At 45.9% G+C, this 25795-nt stretch overlaps 1 protein-coding gene and 1 long non-coding RNA gene across 4 annotated transcripts in view; one reads left to right on the forward strand and one right to left on the reverse strand.

The window, feature by feature from the left end:
• The window catches only part of PRICKLE2 (prickle planar cell polarity protein 2), a 103121-nt gene extending 99740 nt beyond the window's left edge, over positions 1 to 3381 (forward strand). For all 3 annotated transcript variants that reach the window (XM_086845912.1, XM_086845913.1, XM_023935199.2), the window contains one exon: positions 682 to 3381. In XM_086845912.1, coding sequence (XP_086702038.1) covers positions 682 to 1550 — 869 coding nt within the window. In that variant the 3' untranslated portion in view covers positions 1551 to 3381. The remainder of the gene's footprint in view (positions 1 to 681) is intronic.
• A 256-nt stretch (positions 3382 to 3637) lies between these two features.
• LOC147650969 (uncharacterized) lies at positions 3638 to 23898 on the reverse strand. The gene is made up of 2 exons (XR_015275011.1): positions 23761 to 23898; positions 3638 to 3845 (listed from the first exon to the last, which is right to left on the reverse strand). It is a non-coding gene; the product is annotated as an uncharacterized LOC147650969 (long non-coding RNA).
• Between the last annotated feature and the right edge of the window lie 1897 nt (positions 23899 to 25795).

Consider the following 25795-nt stretch of genomic DNA (forward strand, 5'->3'; position numbering starts at 1 on the left):
CAAGTAGGGCAGCTCATCAAGGTGGAGCTCACGTTTCTGGCTCCTTTTCCCTGGATATCTGCAGGGATAGTCTGATCCTCCCACTGTCCTGCTGCTCCCAGGGAGCTCCAGCAGATGCTCTGGGCGTTTCCTTCCTTCCTGGGAAACCCAACTGTAACTTTGGTCTCTCCACGGGTGTCATTCAGGGGATCTGTGAGGTGCAGCATAGTGACAACCCTGAATCAAATCAGTGGTCCCGTTTTCATCTGCCACTGACGTTGTTTAGTCTTCCAAAATGTGTTGTCATTGCAGAAGGTGTGAGTGCTGGATCATGGCACCCTAGTTAGCTCAGCATGCAGGAGGCCTCAGGTTACCTCTGACGCATGATTTCTCCCTGGCATCGTTGGTTATTCCTATCAAGTCACAGACAGTGTAGACATATGGGAAAGGAAGTCGTGAAAAGCAGCTTGGAGTCCAACTCAAAACACCTTAAACTGGTGTGATTTCCCCAAAGGAGGACCTGCCTGCTCTTTAAAAAAAATTTAAACTCCTCCTGTTAAAAAGGGCTCTTCAGGACGGGATTGATACCACCGAGCTCCTTTTTAAAGCAAAAGTCTTGGGCCAAAACCAGCCTCCATCCCATATCTCCACTGACAGAAAATTTTCTTCTATTTTTTTTCCCTTTGCCCTTTTCCTGCAAAGGCCTCTCAGCAGACGGTGGAGCCAAGCGCCAGGAGCACCTCTCCAGATTCTCTATGCCTGACCTGAGCAAAGACTCGGGCATGAATGTCTCAGAGAAGATGAGCAACATGGGCACCCTGAACTCCTCCATGCAGTTCCGCAGCGCCGAGTCGGTGCGCAGCCTGCTGTCGGTGCAGCAGTACCAGGACATGGAGCCCACCCTGCACGACCTCGCCAGCCCCCTCGGCTACCAAGAGCGGCCGTCGCACGGGCGGATGCACCAGAGCTTCGACTACGGCAGCGGGGTGCCCGGGGGCAAGCTGGGGGCGCAGGAGATCCCGAGGCACGCGCCCATGAGCGAGCGCACGCGGCGGAGAACCGTGCTGCGGGATGACGAGCGGCACTACCGCCCGCACCGGCCCCGCCGCTCCCGGCGCTCCCGCTCGGACAACGCCCTGCACCTGGCCAGCGAGCAGTGCTACCGCCTGAAGGAGAGACCCTCGCTCCGAGCCAGGGACGACTACGACCCCTTCGTGCACCAGAGGAGCTGCAGGGAGACGATGGAGCAGGGTCCCTACAGGGATGTCTACGGCCACTGTCCCCGGACGGTGTCGGATCTTGCCTTGCAGAACCACTTGGGCGAGAGATGGGGGCCCTACTTTGCCGAGTACGACTGGTGCTCCACCTGCTCCTCCTCTTCGGAGTCCGACAATGAGGGCTATTTCCTCGGGGAGCCGATTCCGCAGCCTGCCCGCCTCCGGTACGTGACCAGCGAGGAGCTGCTGCACAAGTACGGCTCGTACAGCATGCCCAAGTCTTCCACGGTGGGGGCCAGGGGACAGTTGCACAGCCGGAAAAGACAGAAGAGCAAGAACTGTATCATATCCTAATGGCATCCTTGCCAGGCACCTTGGGAGAATGTAAATTAACTCACGATCTTGCACTGTTTTAGATCATGTAAGTGCTTTTATTGTAACAAAAAAAAAAAAGGCCCGAAGAGTAGGGATTTGTAAGAAGGTTGTAGACCGGCTTCTATAAATAGTCATAATCCTGGGCACAGTGAATATATTTTGCACATCTTACTTTGGAGATAAAAATTTTGAGAGTTCACTTTAGTCTGTAATATTTACCCAGTAGTTTCTCTTCCTTCTCCCAAATACTGCCACCCCCTTGAGCTCTGTTTGTCCATACGTTTTGGTTGCCACTGTTGACTCTCAGCATCAGTTTGCTGGTAGCTTTTGCTTTTCCACCACATTTTTGTTTTCCATTAGCCATGTTGGTAGGTGATTTGTCTCTTGGACAGTGTGGGAGCCTAAGTTATTTCCATGATTGTTGTAAATGCGATGTAAATGAGAGTTTGGAGAAAATATTTTTGTATTTTGTAATATCAGAGGAATTTCTATATCTTAGGAGTCACTGGGAAAATGCATGCATGTTCAGATTTGTTTTCAGTCACAGCTAACCAAACAGTACTTTGGACCTCCCTTTCCATTTCATCATCAAACTCCTTAAGTTTTATCAGTGAGAGTCTGAGTTTTCATTGGTTCTGAGGTTTTTTTTTTGTTTTAACCCTTTTTTTCTGTTCATTTGTTTTGATCCTGATCAATAAACAGAATGTTTTTTGATCCGTTAAATCTTGACAAGCCTCAGTGGCATGTTTAAGCCTGTGATTTGCAGGTACACTCCATCAGTCAGATACAGATAACCCCTGACAGCTGCAAAAGGGACCTTTTTTTTTTAATTATTATTAAATAGGAAAGACCAGAACTACCAAATGTCTGCAACATTGTAAATTACCAAAGCTGGAGAAGGAATTTCACACCTCTGTAGAGAACGCTGAAGTTACTAAACATTGAACTATTATTTGGAGTAAATAAAGTGTAAATGGTGCAATTGTGTGATGTCAGCATGACGTTGTTTTGAATATAGACTTGTCTTATGGTGCTCTAGTCTCCTGGGTTATGTTAACTGCTGTTCATTACCAAGTGGAAGTCTCAGTATTGCCTCCTGCCTAAGACATATGAGAACACCTGCAAACTGCTCCCCATGGGCCCCTCCTGCCTGGCAAGATGCCCTCACCCCTCTGGGGCTGTTTGTGGCCAGGGCTTGTCCCCCAGGGGGCTCAGCCCCAGGGCCAGGACAGCCCCTCACCATGGCAGAGGGCCCCTGCATAGGGCTCAGCTGTGTTGTATTCTGGTGGATGTGAGTTTGTTCTCTGTGTGCTTTAATCCATTGAGGTTCTGCCATCCCAGCGTGTCCCAGCTGCAAGCCAAGGCCAGGTTGTCCCAGTGCTTCCCAGAAAGGAGCAAGTTTGGGCTCTTGGCACCCAAAGTACCTGTGAGGGTTAAGATAAGGCTGGGCTTTGAGCCTCAGGAGGGCTGAGGATGCATAGCCCTCGCCCCATGTGCTGCTGGCACCTCAGGGTGTCCCTGCACCTTGAGGCCAGCCCCTCTCTGCACCCTGGGAATGTGGATCCTGCTGCAGGGATGGCACTGGGCACACACAGGGACACCCCCATGCCTACTCAAAGCAGCAGATGCAGAAAAATCTGGAAGATGGATGTCTCCATACCACAGACTATTGCTAGGAATTTTTTGTTGTTTGTAAAGGACAATGTGATAATTATTATTCCTTTAAAAAGAAAAAAAAAAAAGAAATGATACTTAAATATATTTAAAAAAATGTTTTTCCAGTTGGAATAAATGGAAATATTCATCCAAAGGGAAGAGTCTTGTGTATGTTTTTTGCTCTTAAGGAGTGTTAGTTAATCATGAGTAGAAAACTTGATTTTTGCTGAGCTGGTGTTGCAATAAAAGCAGAAGGAAAAGCTCAGCTCCGTCGTTGACATGGCTTTGGTGGGCAGGGAAAGCTGGTGGAGGAGCATCTCCTGCACACCACACACCTTCCCCAGGGTTGGTGTCCTGGCGTGGTAACATCTGGACCCATGATTTGTTAAAAAAGCCCCATCATAGATTCATTAAGGTTGGGAAAAAACTCTAAAATCATTGAGCAAGAACAACCCAACACCACCATCCTTGTTCACCACTAAAGGATATTCCCAAGAGCCTTATCCACACAGCTGTTGAACATTTCCAGGTTGTCTTGAAATCTTCACCTGGTAAAAGCCAGCACAGCTCAGCTGCAATCCCTGCTGGGTGTCTGGCATACTTGGGGAGACTATCAACCTGAAATATATAAATAACAGCCTTTTCTTAGAACTTCACAGATTTTTCCATGTTTTCCAAAACAAACCTGCTAAGCTGGATAGGAGTATTGCTTACAGCAACAAATATGACACTGTAACTGCAGGTTATTGTATAATTGGAATTTAATATATGCAGTTTAATTCATTGTCAGTGATTAAAAGCACAACAAATGTCTGTCAGCTCCAGTACAGCTGAGCTGCTCTTGTGCAGCAGGAGCTTGGATTGATCAGCAAATGGTAAAAAATTAATCCCCAGCCTTTCCCCTTTCCCTGCTTGCTGCCTCTCCCCAGGGGTAACAGAACAAGTTCAGAGACTCCTTGCAGCAGAATTGCAGCGCTCTGCACATGCAATTTTTCTGTTAAAATCCCAGGCACTGTTCCTTTGTTCACACAATGGTTCTGCTGCTGGAAGTAACTCTTCAAAATTTGGTTCTCACTGCAGAGTATGTCTGCATCCCTTTAATGCAACCCAGTTTTAATGCAGCACTGGAATTGGAACAGATGGGCAACAAACAGAGGAGAAAAGAGTCTCTCAGGTGATGCTCCCCTCTGATGGACTGTTCACCAGCACCACAAAAAGGTGTCAGATCACATTTTCTAGGAAAGTCAGAGTTGGTACAAATTTCAGCAATAAATGTAAATGCAGTTTCCAAACCCTTTTGATTATTCATATGGGCTCCAAAAGTCCAATACACTTTGAGGCACGTGATTGAAATAGAAAAAATAAGTTACTTTTTTTCTGCTTAGCCCAGTTGGAGTATGATTAACCATTTCTGACAAACCCACTGAGCTTGAGGGATGGAGCTACAAGTCTGTAAAATCTTGCTCCAGTGCCATCTGGCCCTGCTGATTGCCCTCTCTGTGCCTGCTGCACGCGGGAGCAGGGCACACGGGCTGACGTTTGCTTTTGCGTCTCCACAACTGAGCGAAGGCGACACCACCTAAAGCTCAGGGTGAGTGTCAATGGTTCCCAGATCCCCTGGGGTCACCTGTAGTTTCCCTGGTTTGGCCAAGCAGGAAGGTTTTTTACTGGGCTCCTCCAGACAGCTGTGCTGCCACAGCCAGCCTGGCACACTGTCACTGTTGCTTACCAAAATAATTAAATCTGGTCAGGTCTGTTGCTACCACAATTTTCTTCTGTAAAATATATCTCTTTTTTTACCCCTTTTTTTCTCCAAAAAGTCTTTGGCAAAACCCACCCAGTGTTACCATGGGATGGGCTGGTGTTAACCTCCAGTGCAAAGCCAAGGTTCGCATCACACACTTGGCCATGACTCGTGTGGGTGGGAGCACAGCATCCTTCACATCCGTGTTCCCCAGCAGATGTGGGGGGCTCCCTGAGGTTCCTGAAACATCCCAGCATGACAACATGTTGGCCCAAAAGCCACTAGAGCTGTGCAGGGAAGCTTCCAGCACAATAAGGCTTGTTTTTCAGGAAGTCAAAAGCCACACAGCCTTGAACCTGGCAGATACATCATGAGATGAGCAAAGCCTCTGCAGAAAGATCAGGAGAGTAAAGTTAGAAATACTCAGCAGCACCTTGTCTGGAAATTATCATCCACAGATAATCCCTCATTTGCTAAAGGCCCAAGTGGCTCTGGCATAGCCCAAAGCACTCAGTGGCTTTGAAAACCCAGTTAATTAAGGGAGGGACAGCATCACTGAGTGGGGGGTTAATAAATTACATCAGTTTAACAAAGACTGAGTGCTCCTGAGAAACAGGCACACATTTACCTTCACAATTTAATACCCCAAAAATCCATGCCTATGCAGAAGCACCCACCTGGCACTGCTGCTGTGCCCCCACCTCTCAGCTAGTCTGGGCTCATCGACTTTGAACTGCCCTGTTACCTGACAAACCTTGCTCTTTCAGACTTAAAAAAGCTCCAGATCTCTTGCATTTACATACAACTGAGCTATTCTTGAAATCTAGGCTGTCCTCGTTCTCCTGAAGATTATTTGCCACCTATTAGATGACTATCCTCCATGTCCAGAAAAAGCTCATTAACTAAGAGCAGTTCCAGAGGATTATCCTTTTTTTTTTTTTTTCATGCAATACACTTTCAACCTAGATCCTTTATACTATTTAGGAATTCAGATCTGGTTTGAGTACAAAGGGGAGTCACTGGGGAGGAAGGGAAGGGAAGGGAAGGGAAGGGAAGGGAAGGGAAGGGAAGGGAAGGGAAGGGGAAGGGGAAGGGGAAGGGGAAGGGGAAGGGGAAGGGGAAGGGGAAGGGGAAGGGGAAGGGGAAGGGGAAGGGGAAGGGGAAGGGGAAGGGGAAGGGGAAGGGGAAGGGGAAGGGGAAGGGGAAGGGGAAGGAATACACTATTATAGTCATTTTTAATGCCAAGAATGCTTCTCTGAATCTCTGAGGGGGGAAAAATTTAAAAGTTAAAATTATTTGACTTTGCTGTCTCTGCCTGTCAACAATGGACTCCAGTGTTGTGCTATGTGTTTCCCCAGTGTTAAAGCATCAGCTTCATCTGTGGCCAGGCTTCATCTTCAGCTGGGAGGAGCAGAGGAAGCCAGGTCACAGGCTTTAACCACCTATGGCACATTGGTCCTTAGGTCAGTGACCAAAGGCAGCTCCAGCTTTCTGCTTCTTCAATTCTTATTAAGCACTTAGCAAATTACCAGTTTTCCTGTTCTAGGCAAACCCAGTCAGTTGCTAAAGCATTCTCAGGAGAGTTTTCCCCTTGTAAAAGCAAATATTTATATCTGCTGTGCTCTTAGAGGCTCTGGATATGATCAACTCTTAAGGCAAGATTTAGCTGAAAGAGATGATTTATTAAAATGGATAAACAAAGCCCTGTGAAGCAAGTTAATTCAGTCTAAATAAAGCATTAAACTCTGAAGAGCACACATCAGATCACAGTATATATCTATATGGATATGTATGTGTATATATCCCATGTAATTCCTGTAGTCAAAAGCGCAGCCCTCTGGACTGGGATCCCATATCAACACCCAGGAGAAAGCCAGCCCTGAGCCAGGCTGGCTGTGCATTAGACCATGAATATATCAGCACATGCCCTGCTCTTTAACAAAGCCAGTCAGGCAATCTGCTCCCACCCCAAACACAGGGATCCCTTCAGCTGCTTGTGCTCCGAGCCTCAGTTTCCCCATCTCCAAACCTCCGTCACAATGATGCTTTTAACAACAAGGAACTTAAAAATCTGGGGTGAAGGATGCTGGCAAAAAAGTTCTGATTTAAACCAGTGGCTCAGGGTTTGAGCCAGCTTTGTTGGCCCTGTATGCCAGCAATTTCTATCAGAGTTGTTTCCTCTGTTAGATGCTTGCTGCCATAAAGCTTTAGCTCCATACAACTTGGGTTTTTTTATTATTTTCTGTAAGTTGGGCCATAATTGTCAATTATTGGCTCATGAGAATGCTTTCATGGCTGATGCTGGAGCAGACTCAAGCAGATTTTATTTTGGTACTTGGATTAATTAGCTTTATTGGAAGAGGGAGGCAGGGCCGGGATTCATTCTTGCTGCTCATCACATATTCATTATTTACATTTTTCAGTATCCGAAGCAGCTCAGCACAGAAAACAAGTAAATGAAGACTGAAACATACACAAAACATCTGGAGCTGCTGCAATTCCATAATTATCACTCCTCTTTCACGATGCACAGAGTGCCTGTTGCAAAGGCCATTCATACATTGGCCCAATGCAGGTTTTTCCTGTCAGATTCTTCCAGTGAGCTCCCCCATCCTCCTGCCCCATCTGCCTGGCTTAGGTCTGACCTTGACTCCCCACCAAAAGCCAAAGCAGCAGAATTGCTCGTTGCTGGGAGCAGCAGCCTCTGGAGCTCCTGGCCCAGGACAGTAAACACAGCTGGGCACATTAGGGCTGCTGAATAGTTTATGTGATGACTCTTCAAAATAGTAAATCCTGCTCCCTCAACCCGCTCCATCCTTTATCATGTGCCTGCTGAGCAGTTTGTGAATATTTAAGAAGCTTTACTAAATTCATAGACTCTTGTAGTAAACAGTTCTAAAATGTTGAGTGAAGCACTTGTATCTCACGCTGCTGCTCACTGTTCATGTGGCCACAGGAGAGGAAAGGGGAGCCAGGGAGAGTCACTGCAAAATCCTCGTGGCTGAGCTGAAAAATTTCAGGATTTTGCTCCAACAGATGCGATGCTGCCATGTGTCCCCCTCTGCAGCTCTACACTCCTCTGCTCACCCACCACAGGGGAGTTAAATTAAAACTTCATCCTTGGGTAACACATGGGTGAAATGGCAATTCTTTTATATGCCAGGAAGGCCAGGCCTTGGAATAGCAGTGTTTGAGTGTGGGGAACCTCAGTGAGACCTTCCAAAAGTGCTGGCATGGCCCCAACCTGCAGTGGAGATGGCTCAGCTGGCAGCACTGGTGGGGTCTGCCAGCCTGAAGGGAAAGGAAAAAAGGGAAAAGGAAAAGGGAAAAGGGAAAAGGGAAAAGACAAATAAATGGAAATGCAAAAGGAAAAAGGGAAAAATAAATGGAAAAGAGAAAAGCAGAAAGGCAAAGAAGAGGAACTGAAAGGGGAAGGGGAGAAGCTTTCTCCTTGCTGGGCACACAGCAAGGCAGTGGGCAGCTCCCTGGGCAGGAACACTAGAGCAGCCTCCTCTCCCAACACTTCTAGCAGTTCATTTTGGAATTCCCAGTGCTGGGAATAAATGTGCCTGGCTTCTCCACCTGGCCCAGTTGTGACAATAGAGGGTTTTGCTCAGAGGAAGCAAATCCTTGCATATTTATAAACATAATTGTTTACAGCAAAAGATACCAAGAGGAGAAGTCAATTTGGGATGCAGAGAGAACTGGAGCAAACAAGCCTGGCTCCCCACTGGGCTTCACTGCAGCCCCAGAGATCCCTGCCTTTAATGCTCTTGGATTGTTAACAGCTGGGAGAGGGTGGGGAGAGCCTGTCTAGGGGGAAAAAGGCAAAAATCTCCCAGTTTCACTTTCATAATTTGGAGTTTCAAACCAATGTTTATGACAATGTCATTATTGCTGAGCATCCGCTGGGCTCAGGGAATAAAATTCCTTTTATTCACCTCCAATGTCAGGATTTGCAAGTGCAAGAGATTTTCAAGAGCTTGTCTCAGTCCCTGTTTGTATGCAAATCATATTGTAACATTTCTTAGACTAAAAGACTTGATTTTTGTTATCATCAGTCAAAGCATCTGTCAGCCTTGTCAGAAAAGAAAGACTTTGATTCTTTCAGGTCAAAACAACCCAAAATTATTGTTAGAATATAGAGATGGTTTTAAGACATGAAGATTACAATGAAAATTGCTCAAACCTCATTTTTGTTTTCAATGAAATTTAAATTTTGCTTTTATTTCCACATGTAATGCAATTTTTTTCCACAGGTGACAGTTTTAAAATCAGAGTTCAATGCAATATTTCCAATCTTCATAATCAGGCAGGGAGCATTAGATTCAATTCAGGAAGTATTAGATTCAATTACATGTACAGGAGAAAACTGGGATGAGGAATGAAACAAGCTAAAGAATGGGAAAAAATAATAGAAAATTGAGTAGAAGCTTGTGCCAAGGCTTGAAGGCAGCAAGTGAGGCTCTGAGATCAAACACTTCCAGAGATGCTGTAAGCACCAAGTGCTTGGGAATAGGGTCGTTTCCAGAAGGTAAATCCTCTGTCCAGAGAGGAAAATGTGCCATTGTCCCTGCACAACCCAGAAGTCTGAGGTTTTGTTCATTATAAAAACAAAAAAGAGCTGGTGCCTACAGGAGCACTTTCCCCTCGGTGTGACCTGGGCCTCTCTTTTGGTAAGACAATCAGAGCATCCTCCATGTGACATGGGGTGGCTGGAAGTGGAAAACAAGCGACAGTCTTTCTAAGAGCAGGATTTCTGCTTTCTCATGAAAATGATTTTTTAACAACTTGCTAGATGGAGAGCTCACAGAGAGTTCCTCTGGGTCTCTGTGAGGGGCTGTCACTGCTGAAGGTTCCATCTCCCAGTAAATTCCCACTCACCCACTTGCTTGTCACTGAGGAAGTTGCTAAAGCCTGAAAGACTTTAGTGCAGCCACCAACAAAAAACACACCTGCAGCTCCACACCTGAGGACTGGGAGGACTGGGATGTGCTGGTACAGCTTTGGATCTCCTCCAGCACAACCAGCAGGTTCCCTGCCTGTTGGCATCAAAGTGAATTTCAAATCCCCAGGTTTGCTGGGAACAAAGAAACTGGTTTGAGGGTCTGTCCTGGGGCCAGTGTTTCTCCAAGCAAGTGGGAGGAGGCTGCCCAAGGTCCTGTCCTGTGGACTGGAACAGCAGTGTGAGCACCCCAGTGTGGCCCTGGCTTGTTCCCATCTGGATTCTCTCCCCACAGAACCAGCAGCAAGCTCTGCTGCAGAAACAGGGAACCTCCTGGGTACCCTGAGCGGCTGCTTTGGGCAGCTTTAGGGTCTGGGAAGAGCTCTGGGAGGAGCTCTGGAGGAGCCACATCAGGTACAGCAAGTTTCTCCCTCCTGGTGCCTTCAGCTTTACACCTTCAACTGACCACTGCTCACTGTGACCACCAGAGCCTCTGCCTGGCGCTGAGCTTCCACCTCCAGCTCAGAAGACAGATGGATTTTCATTTACAGAGGCACAAGGCTCTCTCTCTTTCCTGCACATGCACACAGACATCACAGCCTGCACCATTTATATGAGAAACTGTAAAGAAATAACATGTTATAATAACAGCATGGATATATCCCTCAAGCTCTGAATGATAAGACAGTAATCATTTCACCAGTGTGAAGAAAGATTTCCCAGTACTCCTTTCTAAAGATAAGCACGTTCTGGGACCAGTGTGATACCCTCTCCCCACCAGCATGCACGGTTTTCCAGAGAAGTGATGTTCCCAAAAGCCACTACATTAACCTCTAGGCACAACAGCCAGCTCCAAATCAGCGCCAGATGTGCTTCCATCTAACAGCCCTGATAAACACCTTGCCTGTATTTTCATACTGCATTATTTATTCATAGCACCTTGGGAAATGAGGAGCCTCAGGAGCAGTGGGAGGATACTACATGCCAAAAGGTAATATTTCCCTCTCCCTGATGCATTACCATCACTTTCCCAGCACAAGACTGTGCAAATGGATTGCCCACCAGCATCTTCCCAGGCCTCTGCCCACCTGCAGAGCACATGCTTCTTGTTCTTCTCACATCACAACACAAGGAAGGGTGGGCATTTTCTCAACTCAGCCTTAACCAGATTGCTAATTTCCTCCCTCAGACTGTGTCTCTGTGTTTTAGAAGCCTGAATTTCTGAGGTTTGTGGCTGGCTGACCCATCTACCCTGCCAAATGCCACTTACAGCAGCAAGTTTGGACCTTAGGATGGGGAAGCACTTGAGCACGAATGTGAACGGTCACTCCTGGGCGTGCAAACATGACTCTGCAAACACAGAATCTTAGAATGGTTTGAGCTGTAAAGGATCTCAAAGATCATCCAGTTCCACTTCCCCAGCCACAGAACACCTCCCACCAGAGATCCACATGGCCCTTCCCACCCACACACAGCAAGGATGAACTGACTGCTGCAATCATGCCATAATATTTTGGTGCCACAGAATTTTCCCTTTCTAAATTAAGCACATGAAGTGAGTAGATGGTAAAAAATACAACTGGATGTGTAGCAGTGGTGATTACAAACTCCAATTTAAAAAGGTAAGAAAAAAGCCCAATGGCTTTCTTTGACTTCCCTCACATTTCCAAGGTCAGTCACCCAGTCCTGAATACCAGGAGGGAAATACACCTGGTATTTCACCTGCTGGTATAAGCACCTCTCCAACTGTTTTTGGACAACTGAAATATTTAATGCCAAGGCCATTTGGTCCTTGTCTCCAACTTTGAGCTAAAAATATACTGATTTCTAAAAGGCTTAGGTGAGAAAAGAAAAGAGCATTTAAAGTTCTTTGCAAAGAAAAAAAAAAAGGAGACACAAATTCCTGTGAGATTTTTACCTATTTCATGCCATAGCTTCAATCCCATAATTAGGTCTCCTGTCACTTCACTTACTGCTCTGTCCCATTTATCTGTAGCTTTTTGACCCTGTTTTCATATCTTGTAATATTTTTTCCATTACCATTCTCAAAAGAAGACAAAAAAAAACAGGATTCTTGACCTTCACTCTGATGATTGAAATATGTAAGAACCATTTTAACTTTTGAAGGAGGTGATTATAGTGTCAGGGTAGGCTATCTATAAAGTAGGATATATATATATATATACACAGACTAGATAGATAGATAGATAGATAGATAGATAGATAGATAAAAAGTAGGATATATATAAAGTAATGGCATCCACAGAGCAGATACATCCCAGTCAGTGCCTCAGTGGTCTGATGGGCTCTCCTGAAACTGGACCCTGAAAGGAGAGGGCAGCCCTGGATGCAAGAAGTCTGATTCTTTGGGCAAACCACAAATGCAGGCAGTGGCTGCAGTGAAAAGCTGCACTTGCTCATCTTGCAATTAAATCCCAGTCAAAATTTATTAACAGTGAAGGACCTTCCTGCCTGTGAAATGGTACACACTTCCAGGCAAATCCAGGCAGTGAAAACATGTTCCCAAATGCCAGATGTCAGAATAGATGAGCCTGATGTCAACTGCATCACCCTTTTATCTGTTTATTAAGTGAAGACAGAATATATGTTGCATAAAAGCAAGCCAAGCCACCTGCTCCCAAAGAGCCACCTTCCCTCTGCCACAGACAAATGTGTTCACAGCTAATTTATTCTCAGACTGTACTTCAGGTCACACTGTGCTTGCCAGATTTTGAAAGACCAGATTTTTCACTGCTACAACACAAGCCCAGAAGAAGTTACCTCCTCCTCCTCCTCCTCCTCTGTGTATAAACACCCAGTGACAGCCACAGCCCCCTTGGAGCAACTCCTGGCCAGGTCAGTGAGACCAACCAGAGAGAACCTGCAAAAGGCTGGACCCAGGATATTTTGGACAGAGATCTGGTATAGCAAACCCCTCCTGTGGCCAATCTCCTTTTACAAATGTAGATCTCAGACTTGTCTGTATTGCTCCCAACAGCTTCACCATTCTGGTGATGGGTCCTGCTCCAGCCACCAGCACCTGGCTTTGATCCCTCTCTGCAGCACGACTGCCCAGGCTGAGGCTGCTGTTCCTCCCACCCCAGTGTCAGGCTGTGTGGCCATGTCCCCCAGGAGGGATGAGCCAGCAGCAGCAGGAGCACTTCACCTGGCTTACAATCAGTCTTGGCATCTCCATGGCAACTCCAGCAGATGCTGTATCCCTAATGGCTCCCAAGGAACCACCACACTCTCACAAGCAGCAGTTGCAATCAACTTCTGTCTTGGTCATCTCCAAGGGAGCAAGAGGATAATGCAGAAGAAATTAATAAGAGGCATCGAAACCACTTTAATAAGAGGCATTGAAATCACTTTGAACAGGGTAATTGCCTCAACAATTCCTCTGGATTACAATTAGTCTGCTCCTTAAAACACACAGTATTTCTTGTATCTCTCAGCTTTTGTTCTGCTGCTGCTGCTCACTGCTGCCCTGTGCATATCCATGGAGGAGGCTGAAGGGGACTGTCTCAGTTTTGAGACAAATTTCTGGAGAAAATACCCTGGAATGAGCATTTCCTCTAAGGAGAAAGGGCTTCAATAACTCCCTTTTCTTGTGCCATTGACAGAAATGGGTAACAGTGGGTGAAAGTGAAATACACCCAAAGTGTTTATTAACAACAAAAAATTGACTAAATGCTAGTTATTGAGATTTGTTGAACCTTACCTGTCTGTGCAGACCCAGCCCAGCGGCCCCCAGCGCTCCCCTGGCTGCAGCTCTGGGCTCAGCAGAGCAGCAGCAGAAGTCAAGCTGGGAAGCTCAGTCACAGTGCTGAAGCAAAAGAAATCCCCAAAAGAATCAGGCAAAAGGCACAGAAACAGCAGGATCCCTGGCCAGAGGAACCAGACACAGTGTCCAGTGAACAGAATGTGCTCAGAGGAAGGGCTGCCTCTCACCCACACCCGACTCCCTCCGAAAACCCAGCTCGGCTCCCATTTATCACAACAACCCCAGAGCCAGGCAGGATGGGGCTGGGGCAGGGACAGCAGCCTCCCTGGGCACAGACAAAACAAAACAGATCAAAAACCCCAAAAAAGGTATGGGATAATAAACCATTCTCAAGACAGGGACTGAGTGGGATGTGCCATGCTCCAATGGGGTTACCCTACTAGGATGAGGTTTCACCATCAGAACATGACAGACCTCAAATGCAAGCATGGAAAATCCAGAATCATTACCCTAGTGTGCCTTTCAGATCCAGCATGTCAGGGGGAGAAGTGTCAAAAATCCTCCTGGTGAGTTTTTGCAGTAAAAATACTAAAACCAGTCTCATTGTAAGATGTAAAGGAGTCTTGACTTAAATTCTGTATCAAAGGCTCAGTCCTGCCCACAACAGCACCTCAAATCCCCAACCTGCATCTTTCCTGACATCTTTTGGAGGTGGATGATCATACTGCAGCAACCCCTGTGAGGGATTTTATCTTTTCAGCTAAGTGAAAAGTACTTTTTTTCATGCAAAGCTGCTGGGCAGCTCTTCCCAGGGGCCACACTGACACAGGAGTTTGCACCCCAGTATTGGGGCAGGAATACACCTGACACCACCCAGTGACACCCCCAAGTGATGTCCCCCTTCACTGCTGGGGTGCATCCCTGAGGATCACTGGGCAGAATTTAGCTATACATCACTGCTCAGGAGCCAAAAGGCATTTCTGTCTCATGGCCCACATCTTACTCACCCCCAGGCTCTGTGGTGGGAGTTCTCCCTGACAACCCCTCCAGCTCCATACCCCGGGATTTCAGGGAAAGCAAATTACACTGGTTTTAGGGTTAACATGTTTTCATTCATATTCCAAGCCTTGCTTTCACATCTATAACTCATTTTCCAGCGTCTTCAAGCAAATTTCACACTGTTGGAAAAATGTCAAGGGTTTAATCTGATATGTGTGATACTTACTGATGCCACTAGGGAGGGAGATGATCGTATCTTCCACTTCCCATCATATTTCTTGCAGGAGTGAAAACATGTCAGGAGAATTCACTGGGTTTCATTATACTTGGTACATGCAAATGAACACAAATCAAACTCTCTGAGGAGCACAGACAAATAACTTTGCATATAAGAGATCCAAGCTTATGTGACTGAAAGCTTATCTGTTTTTTCCAGTTGCATGAGATGGTCTGAGGGAATGTGGCTTTGCCAGTGAGCCTTGCCATGGCTGTGACCTGCATCAGAGAGCAGGACCTGCAGCCTAGGACCAGCCTCCTGCAAGCCTCATGCTTGGCTTCAAAGGGATTAAGAGTGGAATAAAGATAGCAGGAAAAAGATGAAAACTGTAGTGAACGCAACAATACTGGGAGTGTGTTCCTTGCAAGATCTGCAAGAAAAGTTTCCTTCAAAGGAAAGCAAGCATTCCAGAGAGGATTTCTACACTAACTCAGTGGCAATCTTGTGCCACAAAACAGAACAAGTAGAAGAAAGCAAACAGGAATGTTCTTTCTGTTCTGGATTGGTTTGAGACCCAGAGTTTAAAATAAAGTGGCTGCAGACTGGAAGTTAATGGTTTGCTGAGCGGTGTTGGGGCTGGAGCTCCCGGGGGATCTCAGTGAGGGGGTGGCAGGGCTGATTTGGGCATAGCTGCCCTGTGTTCTGGGCATGGTTACCAGATGAGCAGCCAGTCCACAGAGCCATGCAGGAGAGTTTGTGCCATGAAAACAGCTGAAGGATCTCAGTATGCCCAGTGCCAGAGGGAACAGGCATGTGCTGCAGGCTGGAGCCCCGGCTGCTCACACTGTGCTCAGGCAGCTGGGCTTGCACCACTTCACATCCCAGCAGAATGAAATGGCTCTAGTTAAGCCCTGTGCTGTGGGAAGTCCTTTTCTCTACTGAGAAAATAAATGCTCTGTTTTAAACCTTGGGATGTGGCAAGCAGAGAACAAAAAAATAAGATTTGATATTTGAGTTTTGCTCCTAGCTTGACCACCTGCAAATTCAGGGCAGGGGAAGGCAGGAAGCAGGGACAGGCACCAGTACCAAATGGTGGAGAGGACACCCATCACTGGATAGAGGGGACCAGGCATGTCAAATATCACCCAGCCTGACCAAGCCAATACCCACATTGCTGCTGGCAGCCCTCGTGGGCCTGTGGATTAAATTCAGCTATCACTAATGCATGGCATTACGCTGATACCCAAATATCAATCAATATTATTGACTTCAGTAAATTTTCCTCTGAGCTTATAACTGTAATTTAATTTTGCCCAGACCAAATTAGAAAAAGCAGGCTGCATGAAAGCAATATTCCTAAGGCTTCATTTTGGAAAGACATTTGGATCTCAGAAATAGGACTTGAAGTGTTTGTAGCAAGGAATATGCTTAATTAGATTCATGTCTGAGAAGTCCCCAGCTGTTCTGCAGACAAACAGAAATATCTGAAATTTCTTCCAGCTCTATGGAGACACAGAGATTGGCTCCTCTCCCTGTTGCCCCAGTCTGAGAGATTTGCACTTATGATTATTATCTGGTGCTATTTCAGACAATACAAGATGCCACACAATCTCTGAGAACAAAGCCAATATTCCAGCTTTTTGTTTCATGATTACTTCCACCCTGTTCACTTCAGCATCTGAAATATTCTTTGCTATTTTTTTTTTTACGTGAAAGGCTTTCTGGAAGTTGGACATAACATACATTCATTATGAAATGAAAATACCTCATGTGTTCAGGATGGAAAAAAAATCCCTAGCTTTCAAGAAAGCTTTGTGAGCTTATTAAAAACAAGAGTGCTTGCTATGCGTGTTATTCTGCCAAATGAAAAATTCCCTCCTTGCTTCTCAGGATTGTAAGCTGCTTTGTGTGCTCAAGACATCTATTTCAGTGTCCAGCACATTTTCATCATTAGGCCAACTTGGAATAAAATATTAGCTGCCTTATACCAACAGAAGGGACTGCAGGGCAGCCACACCTTGGCTCCATCTTCACTGGAAAGGGATTCTGGAAAAGTCACCTGTGACAATGCCCACACAGCCCTCAGACTTTGGGAGCAGACCCCCATGCCACAGGGAACCTTCATACCCAAACCATGCATCTGGGGAGAAGCTGAAACAAGAACTGTGTGCCAAAACCACAGCAGGTCATAAACACCACAGCTCCAGAAGAAGCAAGCCATGACTGCCTCCAAAATCCACATCCCTGGGGCACTGCAGCAAGTCCAGCCACAAAGGGGAAGATGCAGTCTGGGAGCTTCAGCAATTCCATTTCCAGGCCCACCTCACCAGCCTGGCTACCTTCCACTTCTCTTCCTTGTCTCCCCATTACTCACCCTAGCCCATTTTTTAGGAGTCCCAGCCCCACTCCCAGCTAATGATTTGGGATAAATTTGCGGTGCACGGTGGGGACTGGTGAAAGTACAGGTTGGTGCTCCACTGCTTTCCTCTGATTTCTTCTTCTGCTGCTTGTACTTGCCCATAGCCCATCCAAAAACCCAGGCTGGGCTGGGAAGAGGTGTGGATAGACACAGTCAAATCAGGCAAGCAGCCACTCAGTGCCCATGGAGGAGTCCAGCTGGGCATCCTGGCACAACCAGCTGCTGTGCTGCTGGCTACAGCCCTGCACATGGGGCATTCTGGAAATGGAGCTCTTACCAAAGCTGTACCAAGGAGCTGGGGCTGGATACACCGTGGAGCATGGGGACAAGAGAACATCAAACACGAGTGATGCTCAGGAAAGGGAGGTTAACCCCTTACTGCCCAAGGCACCCACAAGGGGGTGACTCTGGTGAGGCACGTCAGACAAGGAATATTGTCTCAAAGCCTGCTGTAGCTGGGCTGGATCTCACAGTGAGCAATACACAGTGCAAGGATCAGACTGACAAAGTGAATCCATGCAGATCACCTCCAGCAGCCAGTGGAACACATCAAGCAACTCACCCAGCAATTCATCCCATGTGACTGCAAAACCCTGCATTTCATCTGACTAAAGATGAGTAACAGCAAATACAAGGATAAACAAACATTTCAGGAGCTTTGAAGAGCTGCTCTCAGTAACCAGCAGCTGCATGCATTATCCCATAGCCACCTGAAATGGGAGCTCTCAGTCTCCCTTGCCACACTACAAACCAAGTCAGTCCATTGGTCAGTAGTGCCATTTGGACCATTGGTCAGTGGTGCCTTTTGGGTGGGCAGGTTGGTAATTTGGGGCTATTCAGTACTGAATCACTCAGAGCTCGTGCTGTGGCAGATCACACTCTCTCTGCAAGAGCTCTCTTTCCCCTTGTTCTTTGTTCCCATTTATCTTACAAACAATTAAGACTCCTTAAGAAGATAATCAGTTTGGACTTTGAAGCTTTTTTCTCTGATCTGTGTTGTTTCCTTAAAATATAACTTCAAATATTTTGGCATTCTGGATGTTTTCTGTTTCAGTAACAAGCTGCTAATTGTAATTAGTTTTATCATGTGGAAATTCAAAAGGTCTGCTCTGAATGCATTTCTTTGAATTTAGTTAAAAGGTACTTTTTGAGCTGACAATCACTTTGACTGTAGCTTGTGAGAAAGAATCAAATTTTAAACTTACAGGAAAAGCTCATTTTACTGCAGGGCTGAGAATCCACTGTCCCAGAGCTCACTGGCATTGAGAGGTGCTAGTGAGAGCCAGAGCAAATATTTCTCTGGGCTTCCACTTTCAAGCAGTATGTTTTAGATTACACTTAAGTGGATTCAGGAGAGGAAACTGGGGGTGGTGGGTGGAAAGGATGCAAGTAGGTAAGAATGAAAGGAGGCAGCACATGGAAAATTGGAAGGAAACAGTCAACTAAGGAAAAAAAAAAATGCACAGAAAGGGTGAGGAGGTACTGGCAGGATTGAGAGTAGATCATACAGAAAGCTCAGTTACTTACATATACCAGACTGAATAGATAAGGATAACAAGGAAATGTATATGGATAATATATCAAAGGATTGCTGCTGGGCACTTCAAAAATTGCTGTGAGTCACTAGAGGTGGGATGGAGAAAACAGGAAATGGGGAATGAGTGAGAGGAAAACACCAAGATGGTAATAATATTAAAAGATATTGAAATATATATTGAACAGTATATAATTCAAAATATTAAAAATACAATATTTTCATGTTTGAGCAATAGTGCAGGAAGAAAGTGGCATCCTGTGCCCTGGAGGGAGGATGTGGCCAAACAGAGGCTGTGCCCAGTGGGGAGCTGGTGTTGGGGGATGGGAGGCAGGAGCCAGCCAGGGCTCAGGTTCTGCACAAACCAGCACCAGGCATGGCACAAACCCACTGTGCCCAACCTCCTCTTCCATCCTACCAGGAACCAAACCTGGCTTCACTGCACTGTGGGGAATTCCTGTTGGGCAGTGGGTTACCTTGCACCAGGTGAAGCTAATCCTTTGTGTGAGTCCTTCTGTGGACGTGTCCTCTTCCACCAGCCAGAATATGCTTCTCCTTTTGAGGATGGGATGTCTCTGCCCTCCAGATCATTCCCATGGCAATAGGCAGGATGCAATATATATTACAGCAGCCTGTAGAACCCAAGTAGTGCTAGTGGGATATAGAGAAGCTATGAAAATAAAAAACTTCTATGAAACATGGACTTCTGCACTCACATTCCTAGATGGGCAAGAGCAATGGCTGCTTTGCAAAACAGCAACTGAGGGCAAGGCTGCCTCTAACTCTGGGGATAATTGTCATGGAAACTACAAGTAAAGTAGCACAAAACACAAGTAGGTATGAAAAAGGTAGCTGAAAATAGCTTCTCTGGAATATTTCTTTGCAAAGGTTCTAGACATTAAAAGGCAACTGAATAAACAGCTTAGTAATTTTAGATGTTCTTGGAAACTGGGTTTTAAAGAGAAAAATGGGGCAAACCACAAAACTGTGGCTCAGGGAACACTCCAGGAGAAAAAAAAAATCTCTGAGAGAAAAATGAGTGGAAGTATGACTCCTACAAGATTTACAATACACATACATACAGATGTATAGACAGACAGATAAACCAATGCATGTGTGTGTGATTATATAGAGCACAGAGTGCATATTTTTAACTACACAGTGTCCATACATATATAGGTGTAAACACAATTTATATACACTACCAGAAAAAAAAAATACTGAGAAGCAAAAGCAGCACAAATGAAATCCTTCCTGCATCCAACTGAAGATGAGAGGGTTTCTCAGAGGTTAACTTGACTGAAGTCCAAGGCCTTGAGCAGGAAAGCAAGTTGTCTGATGAGTTGGACCAGTGTCTAAATGGCATCTGCCCAAGGATGGCTGTGACCAGAAAACACGCAGAGAGGGTGAGATCCAGCACCCGACAGCAGAATGGATTTGTGCCAGAGAGCCTGCAGCCGCCAGGGAGGCAGTCAGCAACTCCTCGCAAGCAGAGATGGCCACAAACCAGACACCTTTGTCTCTGCTCAGAAAAGCAGCAAACTGCATTTCACAAAGTGCCTTTTCCTTGCTCCAAGGAACACCTCCCTGTGCCAGACAGATGGTGGCACATCCAGGGATACTGTTCCAGCCAAAATTGCCGGTATAAGGAGCTGCAAGCACAGGGGAAGGAGTAGGGGTGCCAGTCCAGAAAGTGGAGCAGCAGGTACAACCTCCATGTAATGGTGCTGGGAATGACAGGGCAGGATTCAGTGTGAACACAGAGGAAAGCAGGTGAGATGTGGAGGTACTGTCATGCAGGCCACACTAGAAAACATTACAGGGTGGTTTATACACTTGGAGAGGAATGAATTGTGTTGTAACAGGAAAGTGTTAGCTGGAAGATGCAAGAAGCAGCAGAATATATGTTACATCACTCAGCAGCACTGCTGACTGGCTGGGGCCAGGATAATCTCACCCCAGTTCTCATGCCACACTGGAAATAAACAGTGAATTAACCAGGAATAATCTTTTGACAGCAAATTGTATATATACCCTAGTAAGTGCCAAGCAGTGTGTCTCAGCAGACAAAAGAGTTCAAGGTGAGTACCAGAGGTGTTCTGGCATTGCAGCAGGTTCACATGAGTTGTGGGGGGGATTTTAGAGGTTGGAGTTGGGATTTTTCCTTTTCTCATATCTTTGCCTGAAAGCCCCATAATTTCAAAGTTATAGTAACTTGGAGGGAAGGGGGTCATATTTTCCATTCCAAAAGAGGTTCCCACTTTCCTTGGCAAACCCATCTTTCAAGCCAAGACAGTTGGTCGTATCCACACCATGTAAATATAATGATCAGTAACTCAAATAACACCCCAAAAGGAGGCAACAGCAGAAGAACCATTTCATTCACCAGAGGTGATTTCTACTCCCAACAAAGGCCCAGAGAGCAAAAGATGAGGAGGGGAAGGTCAAGGGAGAGGTGGAAGGAAAATGGAAATGGAGAGAAAAGTAACCCTAGCTAAGAGGCAATTCTACTCAGCTACAGGGGGAGAGAGTTGAACACAGCCCCAGCTGCAGAGCAGTGTGTCATGGGGATAGGAGGAAAACTGCCACAGCAGCAGAGGCTGGATGCTGCAGCCAGTCAGGGCTTTACAGGGCACAAACCAGGTAGTGATGAAATACCATGAGACACAGGTTTCTTTACTTCTGAGAGGCTACAACATAGAAAGATACCAAAAGGAATTAATTACATAGGATTTTTTACTCAGTAATGTCAAGTTGCAGATCAGGAAGATTAAATATGCAACCAGAAGCCACCTACATTGACGTAATGCCACTAATAACAGTAGCATTTATAGAGGGCTAAATCACACTTTCCTTGCTTAAGGCCTTTCTCTGTGACCTTTGAAGGTTTGATCTTCATGATGAAACATGATGTAAATCATCTGGAGAGTTTTCTTCACCTCTACAGGGTGAAGGATGTTCCTACTTTGTGAAAGCAGAGTTAGTGTTGCAAATAAAAGAAATGGAGGTATTTATCTTTCAGGGCACCCGAGTTGCCTGCTTCCCAAAGTCACTCTGTGCAATGGCAGAGCTCTTCACATCACTTGAGGAGGATCCTCTAGCACTGCAGAGAGACAGACTCTCAATTCCAGATGATTGAATTTTCTGCTCATTTATTAAAACCAACATAAAATCCCATAAAGTAACAATCCAGCTATTTTCACAAAAGCTGAAGTTTCTCAGGCTAGCAACTTTCCCATTAGTAAAAGCAAAACATTTAGGGAGATCAGTGCCTATGCACGAGGCACACAGCACTGTGTGTACCCTGAAATCCCACTCACTCTGGGACTCAAAGTGCACTCAGAAGAAGGAAACAAGAGCACCTTCCTCAGTTAAATTGGTGTTCAAGCCACCAGGCATTTTGCAGGTGCTCTCCAGGTACTCCAACAGTCTGCAGAAACAGCCAGAGCTAAATTCCCACATATTTTAGAGAAATGCCTTGTTCTATGAACTTACCAGGATGTTCAGACAGTGGTCACTTCAACATTGGGTTTATTTTAGAAGACAACACAGTATTAAACCACACTATTGGTTGTGTCAAACACCCATTGCCTTAATTAATAATGTGTGCCTGGTTTGCTGTGAGATCTCAATAGAAGTTACACAACACTTCTCAGCCAAGTGCTTTTACTTGCATGATGTGAAAATCACTTGTGTTATAAAGAGTGAAAAAAAAACCCAAACAAAAATCCACAGGCTGTGTGTTTGAAAAGAAGCTGTGGAAAATACATCAATATTTGCAATTACAGTGGCAGCTGCTGCTATGTGAACAGTCAGGGATGAAGGCTGCTTTTCCATGGATCCCATAACCCCTCTCCCCACTCTACCCCATCCCCACTATGGTGAGACTCCTGGCTCTTCCTTCCTCTTCTCCTTATTCCTATGCATTTCCCATCCCTCCATGCACCCTGCAATGGCCACTCAGCAATCTTCACTGCTGGCCACATTCCCTAAACACCAGCTGAGCAAAAGGCACAGGAATCTGCTCACTGCAGGGCAGGCTGCTATGGGTTAGCAGAATGGCTAATCCTCCCAGTTTGGATCTGCCCTCCCTGATCTCACATAACTTTGAGGAATTGGATGTTACTAAGAGCTCATGACATCTATCAGATTTGGTTCAAGCTGACCAAGGGGCTCAAAGGCATTAGAGCACAGAAACACAGGCTGATGGCAGAGGGTGTAATCACATGAGACTATTGCTTGAGAAAAAGAGGCTTAAAAAAAATCATCAAAGGACAAAAGTCACTCTGGAACCGCAGGGAAGGCTGACAGGGCTGAGCTAAGGAGGAAGAAAATGGAGTAGCTTCCCAAGGGATGGAATGATTTCAAACTCCTTGCTCTTCATTTCAGATTATCTCAGTAAACTGATAACCATCACATCAACCCACCAACAACCTGAAAATTTAAATAAGATTTTTGCCACCAGCACATAAAAACCCCAATGTATTCCAAACAGATGTTTTATTTAAAGATCACATTATTTATACTACAATCGATATCCAGACTATGCCAGGGCTGCTGTGAGGAGAAAGATATCATTTTAGGCATGTAAAACCCCTCCAGTTTGGACAGAGGCTGGGCAAGATTAATCAGCACTTCTTAAAGTCTTAGAAATGTAGTGAAAGAGCTGAAGTGTGTGTAATTGCCAGTGAGAGGCATTGTAGCAAAGCAGATAAAGTTAATTATACAGTACAGGAGCGTTTTCAGTTGATGTGCTAGTAATCATAGTCAACAGAGAAGTGCCCAACAGAGGGATCCATATACAATAAAAGCAATCATGGGGTGAAAGTGTACAGCACAAATTACCTAAAAAACAAAGGCAGACACTGACACATAGCTGGAGCCACCAAATTAATGCAGATTTGTGGATTTCTACATGAAATAGGCTACCATAAACAGCAGCACACCTTACCCTGTGCATGGTACCCTCCTAAAACTGTCACATCAGTCTGGAAGAGGTATCTATATCTGTGCTCCATGTGGACCAGATCCAGCACCAGCCTGTGATAATATTGACACCATTTATCATGGGAAACACTGGGTGCTGTTGCTGTGTATGAAACAAATACATCAGTGGGTTGGTCTAGAGTATTTGTTTTCTGAAACTAAATCGATACTTAGGAGACAAGATGCAACAAACAGACCTTACTTTGATTTCAGACTTGCAGTCTACCATCTCCCATGGACCCTCCTTTCTGCATTGTAACAGGCGAGCTGGAACACAGGATCTGAAACAAAAGGCTCAAGCATAACACATTTGTCTGTGTGTGTGTATTTACAAACTCCATAAATGTCATTTCAGTGTCTCTTGGTTTGATGATGGGACAGACACTGAGCAGGATTTCACTTCTCTGTGCCAGCAGCACTCTCTCCCACTCCCCATTACAGCCCTTTCACCCAGGAGCCCTCACTTGCTGCATGTCTTCATGGCAACAAATCCACTGAGTTCTCACCTATTCTGAGAGAGCTTCTCCCCCAAGATTTCCTGAGGCAATAGTGTTAAATATATCCTCCCTTAGGCAGCAGTATGCCATCACCCTTCCCTGCACCCAGGGCTGCCAGAGGTGTGGAGCAAAGGAAGAGGCTCCTCCACTGCCTCTACCTGTCAGTTTGATTTCTCATGGCCATTACACATTAATAGCTTTTCAGATCTCTAAGTAATGATGCAGGAGCCCTCTCTTCCCAGGGTAATAAACTTCCCCAACACGTCTGTTTGTTGGAACAGCTTGACTCAAATGCTGCAAAAGACTTAATTTGGGCACCATGTAAAATGTCCTTCAAAACAAGGATTTACTGATTTGAAAATATGCAAGGGAAGAAAATAGACTAATTGCTGTGAAACAAACACTTGGCTGATCAGATGCAATTAGTAACACAGAAAGGATGACAAAAGAATATCGGGGAGGTCAAGAGATGCAGAAATCCCACTCCAAGGGCATTTTCTAGCTATTCTTACACTGGTGCCAGGGCTTGTTTAACCACAGCCAGCCTGTGGAGCTGCACTAGCAGAGGGCTCAACCCTGTGCTTTTCACTCCTTGCTGACAGAGACAGTAGTTTCTGAGAGCCAGGCTTCCTGAGACAACAGCCATACCTATGCCAACAATAATTACCTAGGAAAACAGGCAACTTCTAGGAGCTTATTCAGAAGAAATCAATGCCTAACACTTGTATGCTTATACAGTGCCACTGTGAATATTGCTGTCAACACTTCCACTACTGAAGGGCAAAGAATGAAGCCAGACGTGATTCAAGTGCCATCTTTTCCCAAGTTCAGTTAAACCAGCCCTGCAAATGAAACAAATGCACTGGCCTTGAAGATGCCTGAGGATGACAGCAAGGTATGAAAGCATAATTGGTATTGCTGAGGTGAGCCTGCAGCTCACAGCGTGGTGGCTGTGCACAAAGAGCTTTTTGTTACAGCATGGACAGGTCGAACAGCTCCCAGAGCCCTTCATGCTTTCTGCAATGGGAATTGTGTCCAGTCCTGGGTCCTGCTGCAGATCCTGACCTGCTGGCAGAGGATGCTCACAGTCCAGGGTGGTCCCTGTCTCTGAAGCCTGGGAGAGCCAGGTAGGGCTGCAGAACATCCTGAGAGAGGAAATGGGAGCACTCTGTAACCTGCTGCTGGAAAGTGCCACATATCCTGAGTGATGGGAGCATTTCCCTTTATGGGCTGGGAGAGAGGAGCCCCTGCACTCAGCAGGGCTGGACAAGCAGAGGGATTGGTGACAGACACAGTCCCTGGCTGCCTTGATGGCACTGACAAGCAAAATACTTGGCTCCTGATGCTGCCATAACAGGTATGTTACACATTCCTGCCAGCAGCAAAGTGGTATCTGCCTGGACACGGGGGTCTGCAAACCAGGCAGTGGCTGGGGAGGGTACACAGCAAGTTTTGGGTGGTCTGTGCCCCTGCAGAAGGCTGGCAGTCCCCAGAGTTTTCAGT

Source organism: Cyanistes caeruleus, chromosome 11 (assembly GCF_971803275.1).
Source record: "Cyanistes caeruleus chromosome 11, bCyaCae1.hap1.1, whole genome shotgun sequence".
Classification (NCBI taxonomy): Eukaryota; Metazoa; Chordata; class Aves; order Passeriformes; family Paridae; genus Cyanistes; species Cyanistes caeruleus.